The sequence below is a fragment of the Prionailurus bengalensis genome, chromosome C2, assembly GCF_016509475.1.
Source record: "Prionailurus bengalensis isolate Pbe53 chromosome C2, Fcat_Pben_1.1_paternal_pri, whole genome shotgun sequence".
Lineage (NCBI taxonomy): Eukaryota > Metazoa > Chordata > Mammalia > Carnivora > Felidae > Prionailurus > Prionailurus bengalensis.
The window spans coordinates 88145602-88165334 of NC_057350.1; the positions used below are offsets into that span (position 1 = coordinate 88145602).

General features: G+C 37.2%; 1 protein-coding gene across 3 annotated transcripts in view; it reads right to left on the reverse strand.

The window, feature by feature from the left end:
• Positions 1-19733, reverse strand: part of MFN1 (mitofusin 1) — a 34956-nt gene extending 15223 nt beyond the window's left edge. Inside the window, exons 1-9 of one of the 3 annotated variants that reach the window (XM_043594858.1) lie at positions 19622-19733; positions 18463-18581; positions 15731-15866; positions 14729-14891; positions 10373-10497; positions 9001-9109; positions 7456-7563; positions 4102-4255; positions 3919-3986 (exon numbers count right to left, since the gene is read on the reverse strand). In XM_043594858.1, the coding sequence (XP_043450793.1) occupies positions 3919-3986; positions 4102-4255; positions 7456-7563; positions 9001-9109; positions 10373-10497; positions 14729-14891; positions 15731-15866; positions 18463-18574 (975 nt within the window). In that variant the 5' untranslated portion in view covers positions 18575-18581; positions 19622-19733. Of the gene's footprint in view, positions 1-3918; positions 3987-4101; positions 4256-7455; positions 7564-9000; positions 9110-10372; positions 10498-14728; positions 14892-15730; positions 15867-18462; positions 18582-19301; positions 19416-19621 lie in introns of those variants that run through there. The other 2 variants (XM_043594857.1, XM_043594859.1) reach the window with 2 other exon arrangements.

Here is a 19733-nt window from a genome sequence, read left to right on the forward strand (position 1 = left end):
TCAGGAACACTAATTTTCCAAGGAGAAGGTTAAAATACTACACCAAACCAATTTAAATTCTATCTTGTCAGAGTATCCTGTAGATTATCTTAAAACTTATTAAAGATCTGGAACCAAAACAATAATCCTAATATCAGTTAAGATAGTTTTCTAACTTTCTAATAACATCTTAAGAAGCCAGCTGGTAGTCAATTATAATTACACATTTGTAAATATTAATATTTGTCATTAGGACATACAAATTTGTCAAATCCCTGTAACAGACTGCAAATGTTCATAATAATATGCTATTCATCACTCCCAACTTATTATTTTGAAATACTTTTAACTAAGAGGACTACACAAGAAAAAACACTAATAACACACTATGCCTTTCAAGTAAACATTCCAAGTGTTAACAATCAGCCCCATTTGTTTACCTTTCCCCTCTCTCCATATAGATATATGTCTATACATAGAAATACACATGTATTTTTATACATATTGTTTCTACTCAACAATTTGACTGTTCTTTGCAGACATCACAGCTTTACTACTAAATATATTAACATATGTCCCAAAGAATTGGGTCATTTTCCTATACAACCACAAAATAATTAGTGTGTTCAGAACATTATCATTGGGTCAATACTATCAACCTAGCACACGGTCAATTTTCAAATCTTACCAGTTGTCCCAGAAATGTCCTTTACAATAAATTCATTAACATTTTATAAAAGAGTTATTTTATACATACCTCTTTTCTATCTTATAACCAAACTATTAAGAATGGCCAAATATTTGAACAAAGAAATTCAGATGTCTAAATCATCTTTAGAATATACACTTGCTCAAATACAGGTTTAAAACAATAAGAAAACATACTGACAGAATTAACATTGATTTCCTTGATTGATTTTAAGTGGTTTAATTTTCAGGCCTTATTTTACTTGATACTCTAAATAAATGTTCCTAAGGTTTTTTGATACTTTGGAAACAAGGGAATCTCAAAAAGTCTGTGGCAAGAATCAGATTGCTAAAAATGATTAACTTGGTACAATTTTTCTTTCCACAAAAATAATTTTCTAAAGATTTCCAAAAAAAAAAGTGAATTCAAAAACAAAGAGAAAATGTATATAAAAGCCATATTCTGTGACCACAATGCATAGAAACTAAGATATCACCATAAATTAGACGAAAAGAATCAAAACATCTGATTCTTTTTTTTAATTAAAAATTTTTTTTTCTTTTTTTTTTAAATCTTTTTTTTAATGTTTATCTATTTTTGAGACAGAGAGAGACAGAGCATGAACGGGGGAGGGTCAGAGAGAGGGAGACACAGAATCTGAAACAGGCTCCAGGCTCTGAGCTGTCAGCACAGAGCCTGACGCGGGGCTCAAACTCACGGACCGTGAGATCGTGACCTGAGTCGAAGTCGGCCGCTTAACCGACTGAGCCACCCAGGTGCCCCTCAAAACATCTGATTCTTAACAACTCCTGTAATGAATAGGAAATACCAACAAGTATAACTAAAAAAAATCACTAAACAATGAAAACTGGATACTGAAATCCATGGAATACACCCAATGTTACATCACAAATTCACAGCCCTAAATTCTTTCCTAAAGAACAAAAAGCAAAAAACAATTCCACTTAAAAAAAAAAAAAGTATAAAAAAAGCAGAAGGAAACTATGGTTAAAGATTAATATAGAACTTAAATAAAAACCAAAAAATGCTGTTTATGAATGGAAAAATTAACCAAGGGCTGGGGCTGGGTTGTTGGAGGATAAAGCAGAGCAGTTAAATCACTGACAAATTAAAGTTAAAATATATACTCATTGGGGCACCTGGGTGGCTCAGTCTATTAAATGTCTGACTTCTGCTCAGGTCGCAATGTCACAGTTCATGGGTTCGAGCCCATGGCGGCTCTGTGCTGACAGCTCAGAGCCTGGAAACTGCTTTGCATTCTGTCTCTCTCTCTCTCTGCCCCTTCCCTGCTTGTGCTCTCTCTCAAAAATAAACAAATAAATAAATATTTGAAAAAATATATATACATGTGTATGTATCAAAGAATATAAAAGTTTTAAAAATGAACAATTTTATACTACGAAGTTATAAATTCTCAGAAATACACCGATTTATAGAAGTCATAAATTACCAAAATTGATTTAAGAAGTAACAAACGTTAGCTCTGGGAAAAAAGCTGAAAAGAATTGTCAATGTAATCACCAAAAAATGCTTTGGCCACCAAAACAATTTTTTGTCCATCTGATTATTTCTTTAGGTAAGTTCAAATAATTTCTAGCTGATTCTCATATTAAATCTATCATACTTTTAACTGAACAAAAATTTCAAAGTCTAAAGTCTGATGTCCTCTACTTTATGTAAAAGCTCGTGCATAGTTTTTTCATACATAATTTTTATATTCCCAGTGAACCATTGTAACAAACTGCCAAGTTTCTTCTAAAAACATTAAAAAGAAAAATTCCTAGGTCTGTCTGGTTATTCCAATCCCTTGAGGAGCTTTGAATATTTACGGATTCCTAGGTCCATCCTAGCCCCACTGGATCGGTCTCTGGGATAATTCAGTAGTCTGCAGTTCTCTAAGGCACCTAATGTGATTCTCATGATCAGCCAAGGTTTAGGAACTAGTGCTCTACAGCACAGCTTTTATTCTTCTCATTCCCACCTCTTCAAGGAGATATTCTGTCTGGGTAGCAGGAATCAATATGAAAAACATTACAAATGCATAACAGAACAGTATGATTTGAAAGGAGAAATAAATGACATACACACAGAAGAAAGAAAAGGTCAGTAAGACCAAAGAGATAGAACAACAGATCCTCTTCCCAATATTTTCCCCATGGATGAAATAACTGATCTAAAGAGTAAGGAGAGCACTGAATCTCTTGTGAAAGTGAAAGGGAAAGAATATAAACAATGGTCTGAGTGATTGGGACTTCATGTAATCTATAGCTTAGCTTGGGAGGACATATGCTGATAACCCAGGAGCCTCTGATAACTACTGGTGGGCTTTCCTTCTTAAATATTTTGTCTTCATCTACTTAATAGTCTGTCTCCAACTCACCAAATTAAAGATGGGGGATAGTGAGCAAATAAATGTTTAGTTAAAAAAATTCTGCCGAACACGTTCAACATTCACATCCTTACTATTAAAGCTGTTATTACTTATAAGGAAGAATAACTGCAGATGCAAGTTTTTTCAGTTCTGAAGTCTTTGTGTTCATTCATGGGTGAGAAGGGGATATGCAATCTAAGCAGAGCTGGATCAAATAGGGCTAAATAAAAGTTTAGAAGATTAACACCTAAATAAGAGTTTAGAAGATAAACATCTAAAGAACTTTTCAGTCAAATGTAGGATGAGTTTTAATGTCTTTGAATAAAACACCAAAATATTAAGACAGTATCCTTCCTCCCCAATGCTGCAAACGCATTAGTTATGTGCCCCAGGTGTTCCTACCACAGGATTCCTAAGGTACAAGACCTGTATCTTAATGTGACATTAACTACATTCTCTGTCTATAAACTGTATGGTACAGAAGAAAAAAGATGATCTTCACTTTGCTCTATTATCCACCCCAACGGCAATTACATTTATTTAATCTTGCCTCAAATTATTGAATAAAGAGAATTTCACTCATTGCACAACACATACAATATTAGAAAATAGTTTCTCATTTAAATACAAATATATAAGAAAAATAAGAAATTACAATCTTTAGTTTTAAATTCTTACGGATCATCCATTTTGCAGGGACTTCCTTTCTTCAAACTTGTTTCACTTGCTGTGGCAGAAACTATACTAAATAACAGCAAAGGTTATTTGACAAAGATAAACACTAAAAACAGAAGGTTATGATCATTCTCCAACCAATGCTAGGGTTTTGTATTAGTCAATACATTTGCAAAATTCCTACCTCAAAAATTTGTTCAAAATTCTGAAACTCCTGTAATCTTGCCTGGAATCCTTCAGCAAGTGCCCCACCTATAATATTTATGTAAAGAGTTTAAAACCTAGTATACAGCAACATTAAGATTTCTAGCATGCTGTTTCAATAACTATACTTGTATTTCGAAAGACAATCCATAATAATACATACCACCTTCTGGCATCCCCTGTGCTTTGTGCTTTCTAGCAGTAAGAACTTCCTTTGCAGAAACAAAGAAGATACGATTCTGTGCCTCCAAAGGATCCACAACTTTAAGCTCCTCCACCAAGAAATGCAGGCATCTTTCCATGTGCTGTCTACGTACCTAGAGAAAACAAGGTACTAAAATAATTCGAGTAATTAAACAACAATATAGCTGACAGCTACAGGCCTATAATACTAAACTCCGTTCATAGTGATATTATAGTAATAGTTTCCATATACTTAACAAATCCAAAAATTCTAATAAATGAAGTTTTAAACTTGCTGACAGATTTTTTCTCTTAAAGATCCTTCCTTGACCATTTGAAATTCTGATGGACCACCAAATATGCAGCCATTACAAAACATATTATAGACAAATATTAATACTTACTGCCATAGGAAAGAGTTCTTATTGTATTAATGATGTATATGACTATACTACAAAAAATGATACGTGTATACATATGTGAAAATTAATAGGTGGCATGCAGGCACAGGTGGCATTTTATTTCTTCCTTATGCTCATTTTCCAAATGTTCTACAATGAAGCTATTAAAGTTTGATATCAGAATATAAGTACAATTAATTTGCTATAATGAAGACATTTTTATTGTGAAATCAGAACACAAATGGTCTCTTTTTCTTAAAAAAAATGAGAAATTTGGGGAGAATGCATCAGATAGGGATTAGAGCTGCAATGTTAGGATTAAGATTAGCACTTGGGTAATTAAAATTAGGACTACGAGGGGCATCTGGCTGGCTCAGTCAGTAGAGCATGCAACACTTGCTCTCAGAGTCATGAATTCAAGCCCCATGGAGGCATAGAGATTACTTAAATAAAACTTTAAAAAAATTAAAAATAAAAAAAAATAGGGCTAAGGGTTAGAAACTAATTAGGGTTTAGTACTAGCCTTTAGCATTGTGGCTACGATAAGAAATCTCTATCTTAAGACTTAATAAAAACTAAGCTAAGGGGCACCTGTGTGGCTCAGTTGGTTTAGTGTCCAACTTCAGCTGAGGTCATGATAGCATAGTTGGTGAGTTCGAGTCCCATGTTGGGCTCTGTGCTGACAGCTCAGAGCTTGGAGCCTGCTTCAGATTCTGTGTCTCCCTCTCTCTGCCCCTCCCTTGCTCACACTCTGTGTGTGTCTCTCTCAAAAATAAATAAACATTTTAAAAAAATAAGCTAAATAGGAATGGAAAAGAACCTGGGGATATTTCCTAATTCTCTGATTAAATGAAACCCCAATTTGAAAAGAGTATAATCATACAACAGTTAATAAAAGCAGGATATATGGGGCACCTGGATGGCTCAGTCGGTTAAGCACCCGACTTTGGGCTCACAGCATGATCTCACGGTTCGTGAGTTTGAGCCCCGCATCAGGCTCTGTGCTGACAGTGTAGAGCCTGCTTCAGATTCTGTGTCTCCCCTCTCTCTCTATGCCTCCCCTCACCACTCAGCATCCACCCCCCCAAAACACACACTCTCTAAAAATTAAACAAACATGAAACAAAAATAAATAAATAAGGATATAAAGCTTCATATTAAACAAAATTCCAATTCTGGGGGTGGGGGAAAAGAATGAAAGCAAATAATCTAACACGTGAACAGTGATGGGACAGTGTAAATTTTAATTTTTTATGCATTTTCTATTTTTATAAATAAACATAAACTATGATTAAAATCAGAAAAAGAAATATCAAGTAAATTAAATATTTTTTATAGATCACAGACCAAATACCAGATGCACTATTGTTTTTAAAAAGGAGTTTCTAGGGGTGCCCGGGTGGCTCAGTGGGTTGAGCATCTGACTTCAGCTCAGGTCATGATCTCACAGCTTGTGGGTTCGAGCCCCGCATCGGGCTCTGTGCTGACAGCTCAGAGCCTGGAGCCCGCTTCAGATTCTGTGGCTCCTCCATCCCTCCCCACTCATGTTTTTTTTTTCTCTCTCTCTCTAAAATAAACATTATAATTTTTTTTTTAAAAGAAAAAAAGCAGTTTCTAAAATCACCACCATGACTAAAATTTAAAACAAAAACAAAAATACCAAGTGTTGGCAAGAATATAAATCACCTGGAACTCTCAAACTGCTTGGGAGTATAAGCTGGTACAAGCACTTTACAAAACTCGGGCTGTGTTTACTGAAACAGCATATTTACATGCAATCCACCGATTCTACTCCTAGATATATACTCACAGATTACTGATCTCTGCAGTAATGACATTTTGAATCAGATAAATCTTTGGTTGGGAGGGGCTGATCTGTGTTACGGGACTTTTAACAGCACCCCTAGCCTCCAGTAGGAGATGCCAGTAGCATAGTCCCTGAGCTGTGACAACCAAAAATGTCTTCAGGGGAGCCTGGGTGGCTCAGTCGGTTAAGCGTCCAACTTCAGCTCAGGTCATGACCTCATGGCATGTAAGTCTGAGTCCCACGTCAGGCTCTGTGCCTGTGACAGCTCAGAGCCTGGAACCTGCTTCAGATTCAGTATCTCCCTCTCTCTGCCTCTCCTCTGCTTGTGCTCTCTCTCTCCTTCAAAAGTAAACATTAAAAAAAAAAGTCTTCAGACATGGGCCAAATATTCCCTGGGGATCAAATATGCCCAATCCTTCACACTGAGAACCACTGGTATATATCCAACAGAAATATAAACCTGTGTGCACCAAGAAGACATATATAAGAATGTGCACAGAAGCATTATTCATAACAGCTACATTCAGGAAATTTACCCAAATGGCCATCACTAGCAGAATGAATAAATTTCAAACGTAGTTATTTATAGGCTGAAATATACAGTAATGAAATGCACTTTATGCACAAAGGTATGGACACATATCACAAATGTAACGTTGAGCAGAAGAAAACTGGACACAAAAGTAGATACTATATATGATTCCATTACATAAAGCTGAATAACCAAAAAATTAATCAAGGGCATTAGAAGTCATGGTTAAGTGCTCATCCCTGCTGGAGGATGGAGGGGGTGCATTCTGAAGTGCTGCGAATGTTCTGCTTCTTGAGTTGGACACTTATGATCTGTATACTTTTCTGGTATGTTATACTTTAATAAAAAATTGTAACAAAGTTTCAAGATCTAAAATGATTACATGGTACTTCTATAACAGACTTTTCCTTCAAAGGAAAAATATTATTCTTAATATTCTGGTTTCTATCACGTATCCACTTCAGGGTTTCTATAATTACAGTCTTTTCTCAAGTAAGAGAACAGCTGCTTATGATGCTTTATTATATAAGGTATACTGTTTTCTCAGATAACAGTGTACATTACTATATTTCAAAACTTAAAAAAAAAACTTACATCTTCCATATATTCTGGCTCTGATGCAGAGGCATCCCAACGATTATTCAAAATGAAAATGTTAGGTTTGGAAAGTCGCTCATTTACCTTGTGAAAAAACTGCTTTTCCTATAAAACATCAAATACCAGTGTTATGTTCACTTTTAACAGCTATTTTATATTTACATTTATAACTGAAGCTCTAATCTAAAAGTTTGAACCATTTAGACAACAGTGATTAATGCCCACTGATAAAGGATCCCAAAGCACTCTGAACATTAAGATTCTCAAAGGTGAGAATATTGTAAGAAGGCAAAAGTGAAGATTTTCTGCCCTTGCCATGAGTCTTTTCTGAAATTCAATTTAACAGATATTTATCTGTCTCTACTATTTGCCGAATACAATAGGTACCGCTGGATATAAACATTATATATTTTCAAAAAGCTACCTCAAATCTCTTTTAATGTTTAGACTAAGTAAATTAATAACAATTTAAGACCTGTGTACATCATAATAAACAACAGAGAAAGGTATGTGCCATAAATGCTGCAAATACATGCTATGCTTATACAAAGAAGAGACACCCTATCTAGCTAGAATTAGAAAAAGCTCCATTAAGAAAGTGGTGATAAAGATAAAGAGCTTAAAAGTACTGACAATGGCTTTCTGAAAGATGAGAAGCTGGGAGCAGGAGAACTGTGTGCAAAGAAGAGCATAAACAAAGACGGAGAAGTCAGAATGTACATCAAAGTTTGTTTACCCAAATAATGGAGTTACTCTGACAAAGATTTTAAACATAGATCTGTTTTTTTAATCATCAGACTATAAACTGTCTGTGCTGTCAGAGTAGCCTGGTCTATGTGATAACAGATTATTGGAGGGCACACAACTAACAGTGACAAAACAGAGGTCTGGCTGGTAACACCTAGGTTATAAATGATCTTTGCCCATTTATATACTTTCCAGGAATAACAATTTTAAGAAAATCATACTATAGGTTTGGATATTAGATACCTATAAACTCGAGTTTATTTGGGATGAGTCTGGCTCTAGACATCCTCAAAAATCTGTGAAGTCTGACAGCACTTTAGAATGCATATAGGTAAGCTGGAACCTAGTGTGTACATGGGTAAAGCTGGAAAAGGCTGACAAAACTAAAAATATGAAAAGCCTTGTCTGCCAGACATGAGGGTTGGGGGGCAGTGGTGAGGTGGGAGTGTTAAACATTATTCAAAAGGCTTAAGTCATCATCCTAACAATTCTGGTGCCCATTCCTTCCGAAACTGGCAAATAACCACAATCAATGTCAACAACATACATGTATCACACCTTGAATATAAAGATTTACTAGCAACTAGAGCCATCATGCCCTAGATTCCCAATGATACTCTGGGAACACTCAAGACCACAATCAGCTCTTCAGTCCCATGGAAACACAAACTCCTTTGCTCTCCCTTGATACCAGAGCTTCTTTCGAATCCAGGATCTCGATTTCCCTTACTTTTCAGAATTAACAGACACCATTTCATTTCCTACCATTCAAACATAATAATGATTAAATCCTACCGTGTTCATTAGTGTTGATTCAGAGTTTGCAACCAAAACGAAGACATCAGCATCTAAGCAAAATTTATCAATCCAGCTATCCAGCTCTGTAGTGACATCTGTACCCGGACTAATGGAAATAAGATAAACTTGTATTATATAACAATATTTTTTAAAAAGAAAATGTGATTATAGAAAGAATTCTTTTAACTTTTATAAATTGTTTGAAGTCTAAAAACTATTTCTATCAGTTTTCAGCACAAAGCCTAAGAGATTTACTTTCTCATGTATAAGAGAGCATTTGTGGCAAGCTCAGTCTCTGTTTTATAAACTTCTATATTTATTCTGCTGACAAGGAACTCTCAGAGCCTAGCCAATTAACAACAAGTGCTAAAAAATTTTACTTACTAAAGACAACCTTGTAATTTTTGATAAAGCAAGTAACATGGTCACTATTACAATCTTTCAAATCTTTATGCTCTGAAAGGATGAAAAATAAGTACTGAAAAAAAACAGGTAAATAGGTAACAAAAATGAAGGTGCAAGCACCCATGTCCAGTACAGCTCAGTAAATACTTCAGTGCTCGTGAGCATAAAGAATAAAACACCCTCTGCTAGGCATAAGTTTAATATATAATTGATACCATAAAAATTATAACGCAACTGTCCATACACTGGTTTGATGTATCCCTGTAACAAGGTGGCAAGATGACAGGCGGGGGTCATGGATACAGTCTGGTCATGAAATAAAGCAAAATTAAAAGCTCATCACCAGAACCAATATGGTTTCCAGAGAATGCTAAAATTTTAACTGAAGAAAACAAAAGAGCATACCAAAACTTTAAAAAAATCATTTAACAACCTTTTTTGGTAGGACATTGCTTAGATATACATTATCATTTTACTAAACACCAATGTAGCAAAAACACATAGTAAATGAAGACTAATCAGCAGAGTTGAAAAAAAATTCCCAAAGTACTTAATTCTTGAACCATGAAAAGTTATGTGAACTGTCCAGGAAAGTTATTTTGGGAAACTTGGTCTCAAGAATGAATTTATTACTAGTTAAAAACTTTACCTATCAGAGTTATCTTTATCTCTCTAGTTATTTAGAATTAGACAGTCTGCAAGGTCCAGCTATTTATCCAAACTAGTCAATATAGAGGGGGAAAACAAAGTGGCTATCCTTGAAATTTCTTGTAATAGAATTAGACTGGGAAACTGGCACTTTATGTAACCAATAAAAAACAAAACCAACACCTTATGTGTTCTTTAACAATCTAGCAAATGAGCAGCAATTGAGCACTTAAATTTTTATGTGTTACATGCTAAAACAAGCAGTATTATTTGAATCTTTAAAGGAGAAAACCAATTCATATGTATGTAATTTTACCTGTCCACTAAAACCAGGTCATCTCTCAAGAGGGCACATTTTGCCTTTGGCCAAAATACATGCACAAGACAGCCAGCTTTCAAGTCTTTATCCATATGAAGGGCATGGGCCAGCTGATTAACTGTCTAAAGTAGAAGGGAAAGAAAATACAAAACTGTGCTTATAATAAAATTCAATAAAAAACACTATGATTTGGGGCGTTCACTTTTGCAAAACATGTATAAAAAGCAGAAGTTTAAGTAATTTGAAATAAAACCATCTCAGCAATCTCGAGAAAATGAGTTTTAGAATTACCAAGTAGAAAAAAAAATGGTACCCTTGAAACAGTTTACTCATATCATTCTGCACAAATAATCAGAGCTGGTAACATTCTAAATGTCCAACAAATGACCTCTGGCAATGGAATCCTATGCAACTCTTGAAGCTGATATTATATATATGAAAACAAATTCACAATATATTAAGAGAAGTCAAAATAGCACATATGAAACCATTTTGTTTACAAAATACTAAGAAACACACATTTAACTCTATACCAAAGGCAAGGACTTCCACTGGTTTTGGGAAGCATGTGAGTTTTGGAAATACCATTAGTATTTTCTGTCTCTTCTAAAATGTATTGCCTTTTTTTTTAAATTATTTTTTTTAATGTTAACTTATTCTTGAGAGAGACAGAGTGTGAGTGGAGGAGGAGCAGAGGGACACAGAATCTGAAGCAGGCTCCAGGCTCTGAGGTCAGCACAGAGCCCTGTGGGGCTTGAACTCACAAGCCATGAGTGACCTGAGCTGAAGTCGGATGCTTAATCAACTGAGCCACCCAGGCGCCCCTAAAATGTACTGCTTAATAAGGGGTGAAAATAGAAGAAACATCATTATTAACAAAAGTTTAAAAACACCAGAGTAATAATAAGACCAAAGTGAGGCACCTGGGTGGGTCAATCAGTTAAGCATCTGGCTCTCGGGTTTTGGCTTAGGTTATGATCTCACGGTTTGTGGGTTCAAGCCTCACACTGGGCTCTGCGCTGATAGCGTGGAGCCTGCTTGAGATTTTCTCTCCCTCTCTCTCTTTACCCGTCCCTGGCTCTCTCTCAAAATAAATAAACTTAAAAAGAAAAAACACCCAAAGCAATATGAGAAGTTCAATACACATTCTTTTAATAAAGTATTTTTCTCACCAGGCAGTCACTTACTCACATAAGCATGTTTAACATCAATGACTATACCTTCTCTTTCCATTTAAACTCACTAAAATATTTCTATTTCTCAAGATAACTTCTGAAATATACTAATTTATTAATGTGTTACTTTAGTATCTTTCATGTGTACACGTTAAATACACAATAAATACAAAGAGCTTAATATAAAATTAATATTCAAGGGGCGACTGGGTGGCTCAGCCAGTTGAGCACCCAACTCCTGATTTCCGCTCAGGTCATGATCTCATGGTTTGTGGGATCGAGCCCTGTGTCAGGCTCTGCACTGACAGCGAGGAACCTGCTTGGGATTTTCCCTCCCCCTCTCCCTCTACCCCTCCTACACTTCCATGGTCTCATTCTCTCTCTCAAATAAATAAACATTAAAAAAAATTTTTTTGTTTTCCATTAAAAACACCAGGGCACCTGGGTGGCTCAGTCAGTTAAGCATCTGACTTCAGCTCAGATCATGATCTCATGGTCCATGGGTTTGAGCCTCAAGTCAAGCTCTGTGTTGACAGCTCAGAGTCTGGAGCCTGCTTCTAATTCTGTGTCTCCCTCTCTCTCTCTCTCTCTGCTCTCCCCTGCTCATGCGCACTCTCTCTAAAATAAACATTAAAAAAAATTTTTAAGTAAAATTAATATTCAAGGAAAGGGCACCAGCACACATATCTTTACAATTAATCTGTGCTTTGTATCCAATTTTAAAGGGAAACATCTATTTTCAAATGGGCACAATAGTCCTGATCAGGGTTGAAGTGAATCTTCACAGTGACAATGTTAGCTAGGTTTTAGTTTTGTTTGCTTTCATCAACTTTTTGATAGAATTATAAATGTGTACCAATGTCTTGATGCCTGGTCTATAAAATTAAGATAATAAAAAGCACCTATCTGATATAGTTGTGGTATGACTGGAGTTACTGCAGGTATTTAGAATAGTGTTTGGTACTTAGCAAGTGTGCAATAAAGCATTAGCTGTAATTAGTGCATTTCTTTTACTTTTTTTTAATGCTTATTTATTTTTGAGAGAGAGAGAGAGAGAGGAAATCTGAAGTAGGCTCCAGGCTCTGCGCCGTCAGCAGAGAGCCTGACGCAGGACTTGAACCCACAAGCTGTAAGATCATGACCTGAGCTGAAGTCCGACACAGGTGCGTGCCCCAGGCATTTCTTTTACTAAGGAAAACTATTACAGCATGAAACTCAAAGTCTATACTTTAACACAGGCCACTGCTTGAGGTGAACAAATTTAAATTTTGGAGTAGGGGAGAGGAGGAAAAGAGTATGAAGGATTGGAAGTAGAGAGCACAGACCAAGAAATAGGAGGTAACTACTTTAAGGATCTAAAGCCACAGGTAGTTTGAATTTTGATTTGGTAAAAACTTGATCACAAAATAAATGATTCCTTCATTTATATGGGTTAAAAGTTTGAAAATATTTTCAGAGGGGTGCCTGGGTGGCTCAGTCAGTTAAGCATCTGACTTTGGCTCAGGTCATGATCTCACAGCTTTTGAGTTCAAGCCCCACATCAGGTTCTGTGCTGATAGTATGGAGCCTGCTTCAGACTCTCTGTCTCTCTCTCTCTCAAAAATAAATAACAAATAAAACATTAAAAAAAATTTTCACAAACATCACCTCCTTTATTCCTTCTAACTAATCTGAAGAGTATTACACAGATGAAGTTACCTAAAGCTAGCTCAAACAACTCACAGAACAAGAACTAGACCGATGAATTCAACTCAGTTTTGCAAAAATTAAAACAGCATGGATCTTTAAACACTGAACTTTTGCACTTGTGGAAGAGATCTTAAGACACAAGTGGATGGGGCACCTGGGTGGCTCAGTCAGTTAAGTGGCCGACTTCCGCTCAGGTCATGATCTCGCGGTCCGTGAGTTTGAGCCCCGCGTCAGGCTCTGTGCTGACAGCTCAGAGCCTGGAGCCTGTTTCAGATTCTGTGTCTCCCTCTCTCTGACCCTCCCCTGTTCATGCTCTGTCTCTCCCTGTCTCAAAAATAAATAAACATTAAAAAAAAAAAAGAAAGTGATCATAGTGAGAAACACTTTTTTCTTTCGGCTGAAGGAACTTAGTGGCACTGAACTCCTTAAGAAATTTGTTAAAAAAGGGGCACCTGAGTGGCTCAGTAGGTTAAACATGTTTTTTTAATTTATTAAAAAAAATTTTTTTTTAATGTTTTATTTATTTTTGAGACAGAGACAGACAGCATGAGCAGGGGAGGGGCAGAGAGAGAGGGAGGCACAGAATCCGAAGCAGGCTCCAGAGCTGCTTTAGTACGGAGCCTGACGTGGGGCTTGAACTCACAAACAGCAAGATCATGACCTGAGCCAAAGTCGGACGCTCAACCGACTGAGCCACCCAGGCGTCCCTTTTTTTTTTAATGTTTATTTATTTTGAGAGAGAGTAGGCGAGGGGAGGGGCAGAGAGAGATGGAGAGAGAGAATCCCAAGCAGGCTTAACATTAAGAGGATGGAGCCTGATGTGGGCATGATCCCAGAGACTGAGATCATGACCTGAGCCAAAATCAAGAGTCGGATCTTTAACTGACTGAGCCACTCAGGCACCCCATGCATCCAACTCTTGATCTCAGCTCAGGTCTTGAGATCAGGGTCGTGAGTTCAAGCCCTATGTTGGGCTCCATGTAAGGCATGGAGTCTACTTAAGAAATTTATGAAAAGTAGGGAATTGTCACTGACCCTTATCTGATAAAACTATTACATTTATTCACGAATGTGCTTATTAATACTCCAAAGATAAAACAGTTTCTAAAGACACAGACATGCATCAAACACATGCCAAGGCCCAATTTTTTAAACAAAGTTTTCTTTTAAAAGATGAGAGTAGATGAGATTAAACAGCAACAATACACTTCAATAATGTTATTTTCAGAACATTATTTTTAAAATGTAATAAACTTTTAACTCTAGTTTACTTTAAGGACATATTTTATTTTTCTAATAATTTAGCTCTGAAGCAAAGGAATTTTAGAGAATTCAAAATATTAGTGATGGCTTTAAAAGCTATGAATTAAAACATCAGTAGTTCTTCCATCTCTAGCAATGCAGACATCCTACAAAAAAATTTTTAAAAAGAACAAGTTAAGGGCATTATTTCAGGTACATTATGTTGCTAACAGTCAAAATATTATACCTTCACGCTCTTTTTTTCATCTGATCCTTCTGTCATAAGATAGGCTTTATCTCCATCAGTTCCTTCAACACTCAGGAAGCAATTGGTTGTATGGCCAATCCCACTAGGGAGGACTTTATCCCACAACATTGCATTGATAACAGAGCTCTTCCCACTGCTCGTCCTGAAGAATGAATATATAAAATCATGAAGACAAAATAGAACAGTAAAAACTTCAGAGAATAAATGAGAAGAAATACTTTAGACGCAGCAGTCAGGAAAGGTTTCTGAGGTTATAACATTTAGGAAAGGTTTGAAAACTGAGAAAGAGCCAGACATAGATAAAACAAGGCAAAGGGAATTCTAGGTACAGGAAATCCCAAGTGCTAAAAAAAAGCCCCAAGATGGATTTAAAAGGCCTATAAGTTAGTTTAGTGAGTAAATAAATGCTTCTGTTGATACATAGCACATGATATTGGAGCAAACAAGTATGGGCCTAGTCATTTGTTTTTGTATCCCTAGTGCCTCATACAGTGCATGGCACAAAGGAAGTTAACAAATGATTCCTAAATGAACATATAAGCTGTGGCAGAGATCACACCGTCATTCTCAACAGTTATGTTAACAAATAACTCTTCCTACTCTCCCTCTCTCTGGGAATCGTGGGGCTGAGAATTCTTTCAGAAGACATACCTGGTAATAAGAGAACTTTTAAAAAGTAAAAAATTATGCATATCATTAACCCGTATTTCTATGCTTAGGACTTGGCTAAGAATCCAATTCTTAGAGATGAGCATCCTTAAAAAATAAAAATATGACCTCCATAAAGCCTTTTATACCAAGAACTAAAATGAACAAATTCTTTTAGATGCTAATAGCTTTAGCATTTAACACAAGGAGAAACTCTTACAGGGAGAAGGGGGAGAACCATCCCTTGCTGAAACATCAGAAACAAAGTTGTGGATAGGACTTAGAAAACCTGATTTCTGGAAACTACCCTTGAGAGAAATAATAAAGGATTACCTGCCAAAAAATGCCACTTTCATATGCCTCCGAGACAGCACCTCACCAATGATGGAAAGCTTGTTTTTATAACCCTGTATTTCTATCAGATCATCCTCAGTAGCTATTTGATCAAGTTCTGGATTCTTGTATGTTGCTACAAAATTGAAATGGTGTTAGAAAAAGTGGTAAAGATGAACATTAAGTGAATTATACAAAGGAATAGCTAAGATATGCATATATTTTGGCTTTGCTCTGTATTAATGTGGCCATTTAAAAAGTAAAAATGCCATACTATCTGAATATTTGGCAAAAGGTGAATACTTTATTGCAACAGGTCATAAGAATCCTGCCCAAAAAAGCTTCAAAATTATTAAAAATTATAGGGGCCCAGTCCAAAGGGTATTTATTATTCACCTAAGTCTCAAAAATACAAGATACTCATCTGAGACAGGGACACCTGGGCGGCTCAATCGGTTAAGCATCTGATTTTAGTTCAGGTCATGATCTCATGGTTCATGGGGTCGAGCCTCCTTGGGGTTCTCTCATTCCCCTTCCCTCTCTGCCCCTCACCCACTTACACGCACGCTGTCACTCAAAATGACTAAACTAAAAAAACAAAAACAAAAATACCCATCTAAGACAAAAATGTTTTTCTGAACAGAGAAATTAGAACCTAATTATCTACCTATTATTGTTCCATCCTGACTAAAGGGAAAAGAGGGATCCACATACTAAGAAATAGCGAGGTTTGTGAATGGCCACCCCTATAAAATAAAGATATGGTTCAAGTGGGTCTCCAAGCTAGGTAAGACATCGCTACCTTAAAACTTCTTGTCTTCTCAGAGGAATGGAGCAAAACAGCTCATTTAACATAAAAAGAGAATTACCAACTATATCCTACTCCAGTCAGGCTAGAGGTAACTGCTCATCCCAGACATAACCTCTTGTCCTCCAAGGATGGGGGTGGGTGGAAAAACTTGGGTTTGAAAAGCAGAAGCCTTTTAGTTTTGTTTATATTTCAGGAACATACACTTTTACATTTACATATATATTTTAAGTGGTTACTACAGTATCCATTACAGACAGTTTTCTATTTTTTATCTTTTTTTATTGAAGTATAGTTGACTTACAATGTTGTATTAACTTCACCCCAGTGAACTGACAACTTACATTTTCATTATCTCATTTTAAAGGTAAAAACATGGAGATTCGTTTGGCTGTCTGGTACTAATGAGACACACACACACTGACACAGCTTGCCCAGTGCTCATGTAATTAAACTCCAGCTTTTACAAATCTCATCATCCTTTTCAAGCACATTAGTAAAATATATGCAGTTAGGTGAATAAAGATGAGACTGGCTTAAGTATCATTACATTCACCTTGTTTTTCATGTTATTCTTTCTCTTCTATGTTCTTCCTAATTTATCTTTTTGTCTCTTTTTTGCAAGATATTTTCTGTGAGATTGTAAAAGCAGTAAAATTGAACTCGGACTATAAAGCTGTCGTTCACTAGCTCCTAGTATTATGCTCAATCTGTAATGGGTTCAATACATAGAAGATATTGCATTTAATTTCACTTCCCATCAACTTTGTTTTGAGTATATATAGCTGACCTATCAACTTTTTAAAAACAATTTAAAAGTCACTGTGCCAGCTCAAATTCTTTCAAAACTGGAAACAGAGATTCGATACCATAACTTTTTTCCCCGTCTCATTCAACAAAACTTGAATTGTGTCAGGTTTGGTGATAAGGACGCAATAATAAGGCATGATCCCTATGCTCAAGCTAAAAATCTGGTGAGGGAGGGTTAGGAGGGACAAGGACAAAGTTTGATTTTACCAACCCACCAAATGTTTCCTCCCAGTCACTGGAGAAGTTTATAAAATCCCTCCCTTTTCATTGTACCGTTGATGGTCATGTAATCTTAGGAACCGGAAAATATTTCAACAGTTCTCTCCAAAGCAGTATTCCCTAACAAGACATTCCTCACCAACCTTGAACAGTGACACTCAAAGAAGATTTCTTTTGCCCTTTCCCCACCGAATTCCTGCCTCATTTGAGAAGATAAGATAGTTCTGAGATCTAGGCTGACAGCTGACTTGGGGAAAAGAGAGGAATAATAGCTTAAATGTGGGCTGCCTGACTTTTAAGTCTGGGCATTTACTAGCTAGGTGCTCTTGGGCAAGTTGCTTAAATTTTCTGTGTCTTGGTTTCTTCATCTTTAAAATAATTATAATTAAAATCTGTTCCAGTGTTGATATTTAATGCATTATTGATATAATAAAGTGCTTAGAATAGTACCTCACATGCAAGCACTTATTTCTTAAGTTGTTATTAATAACATTTAATCTTCCTCTTATGGAGGGCAAAAATGGGTTTTGTTATGGCATCTCTCCTAGATTATAACACAATGCCTTATATATGCGTTCTGTAACTAAGGGTGAAAAGGATAAAACACCTAATTTTCTTAAAAAATTTTTTTTTGTTTTTAATGTTTATTTTTGAGAGAGAGAGACAGAGCATGAGCGGGGGAGGGGCAGAGAGAGAGGGAGACACAGAATCTGAAGCGGGCTCCAGGTTCTGAGCTGTCAGCACAGAGCCCAACATGGGGCTTGAACCGACAAACAATGAGATCATGACATGAGCCGAAATGGAGCGCTTAACCAACTGAGCCACCCAAGTGCCCCACCTTCATATTTTTCATATATTCTCAACAGTAGTATTTAAAAAACTTAGAGAAACTAACCTTCAACAAAATGGGATCCTTCAGTAACAAACTCCAGTAATTGGTCAAAGATTGCAGTAATTGCCTTCTTAGCCAGCACAAAGTGCTTCAGTGGAGAAGCAGTTTCCGCCATTATGTTACTGGGGAAAGAAAATAAAAGTTAGAAAGCACAAATTAAACTATACGATAAAGACATGCAAGTGAATGACACCTTCCTGCCACATTAATTCCCCAGTAAAATAAACTGCCAAAATACTTTGAGATAATTTTATTTTGGGGAGAAGTGTTTTAAACTTGTGATACTCCACCAAAATAAGTTAACTCTATTGGACAAAACCTTGGTTGCCAATTTCTACTTTATTTCCCTTTGGTGAAGATGAAACTAATTGTGGCTAAATTGTGACTACTCCCGACTCTTAGGCACATCAAGGCACAGGGTTAGCAAGAAGGAGCAAGTTCACAAACAACAAGTTTCTCAACCTGAAGCTCTAGAGGGTGGAGGTGGATACAGAGTGAAGAAATAAAATTCCAAGATCATAATGTAATACTGCCACTTAAAAAAAAAAAAAAACAAAACTCTCATCACAATAAACGCGACCATTAACGTTTCCAGCTAAAGTACCAAGAACTTCAAGGAATTTAAGTTCAAATTTTTTTCTGGCAACTTCTCACGAAAAAGACTAAACAAAAACGATTACACGCCAGTCTTTTCCTGCTGTGTATGCGTGTGGAATGAAACGGAGTGGCCATGAAAAAAGAGCTGAGCCTTCCAGAGGGTCAGGAAACGACTGAGTGAAGGAGCTGCGTGGGAAAACCGGGGTGAGGGCAACGAGCCGGTTCAGTCGGGTGTGAACACCTACCTTGGGGAAAGGCCTTCCACACCGGGCGCTGGAGCCCCGCTCACAGAGCTAAGGGCCGGACCTCACCGCTGTCCCGCGTGCGCCAGCCCCGGACCGGGTTCCCCAGCCCCCGGGCTTCAGGCCCGAGCCTCGCGGGCTCCGCCGGCCCGACACGGCCGATGGCCCCGTTGGCAGACCTGCCGGCTAGCTGCTTTCACGCAGAACCGCGGCGGCGCCTCGTCACACAGCGCCCGCGCGACTCTCCGCCCCCTGTCCCTGGCCTCACGAAGGTCACCCAAAGCGAAGTGAAGCGGCCGGCGGCCGAGGCAGGAAGCACTCACACTGTCCCGGCTCCGGCTTGTCACCCGCCAACCGCAGACCAGCCTCAGCCCCTAGGCCTCCTCAGCCTCCCTAGAGGGGCTGGGAGGCGGAGAAGAGGTAGGAGGGGTGCCA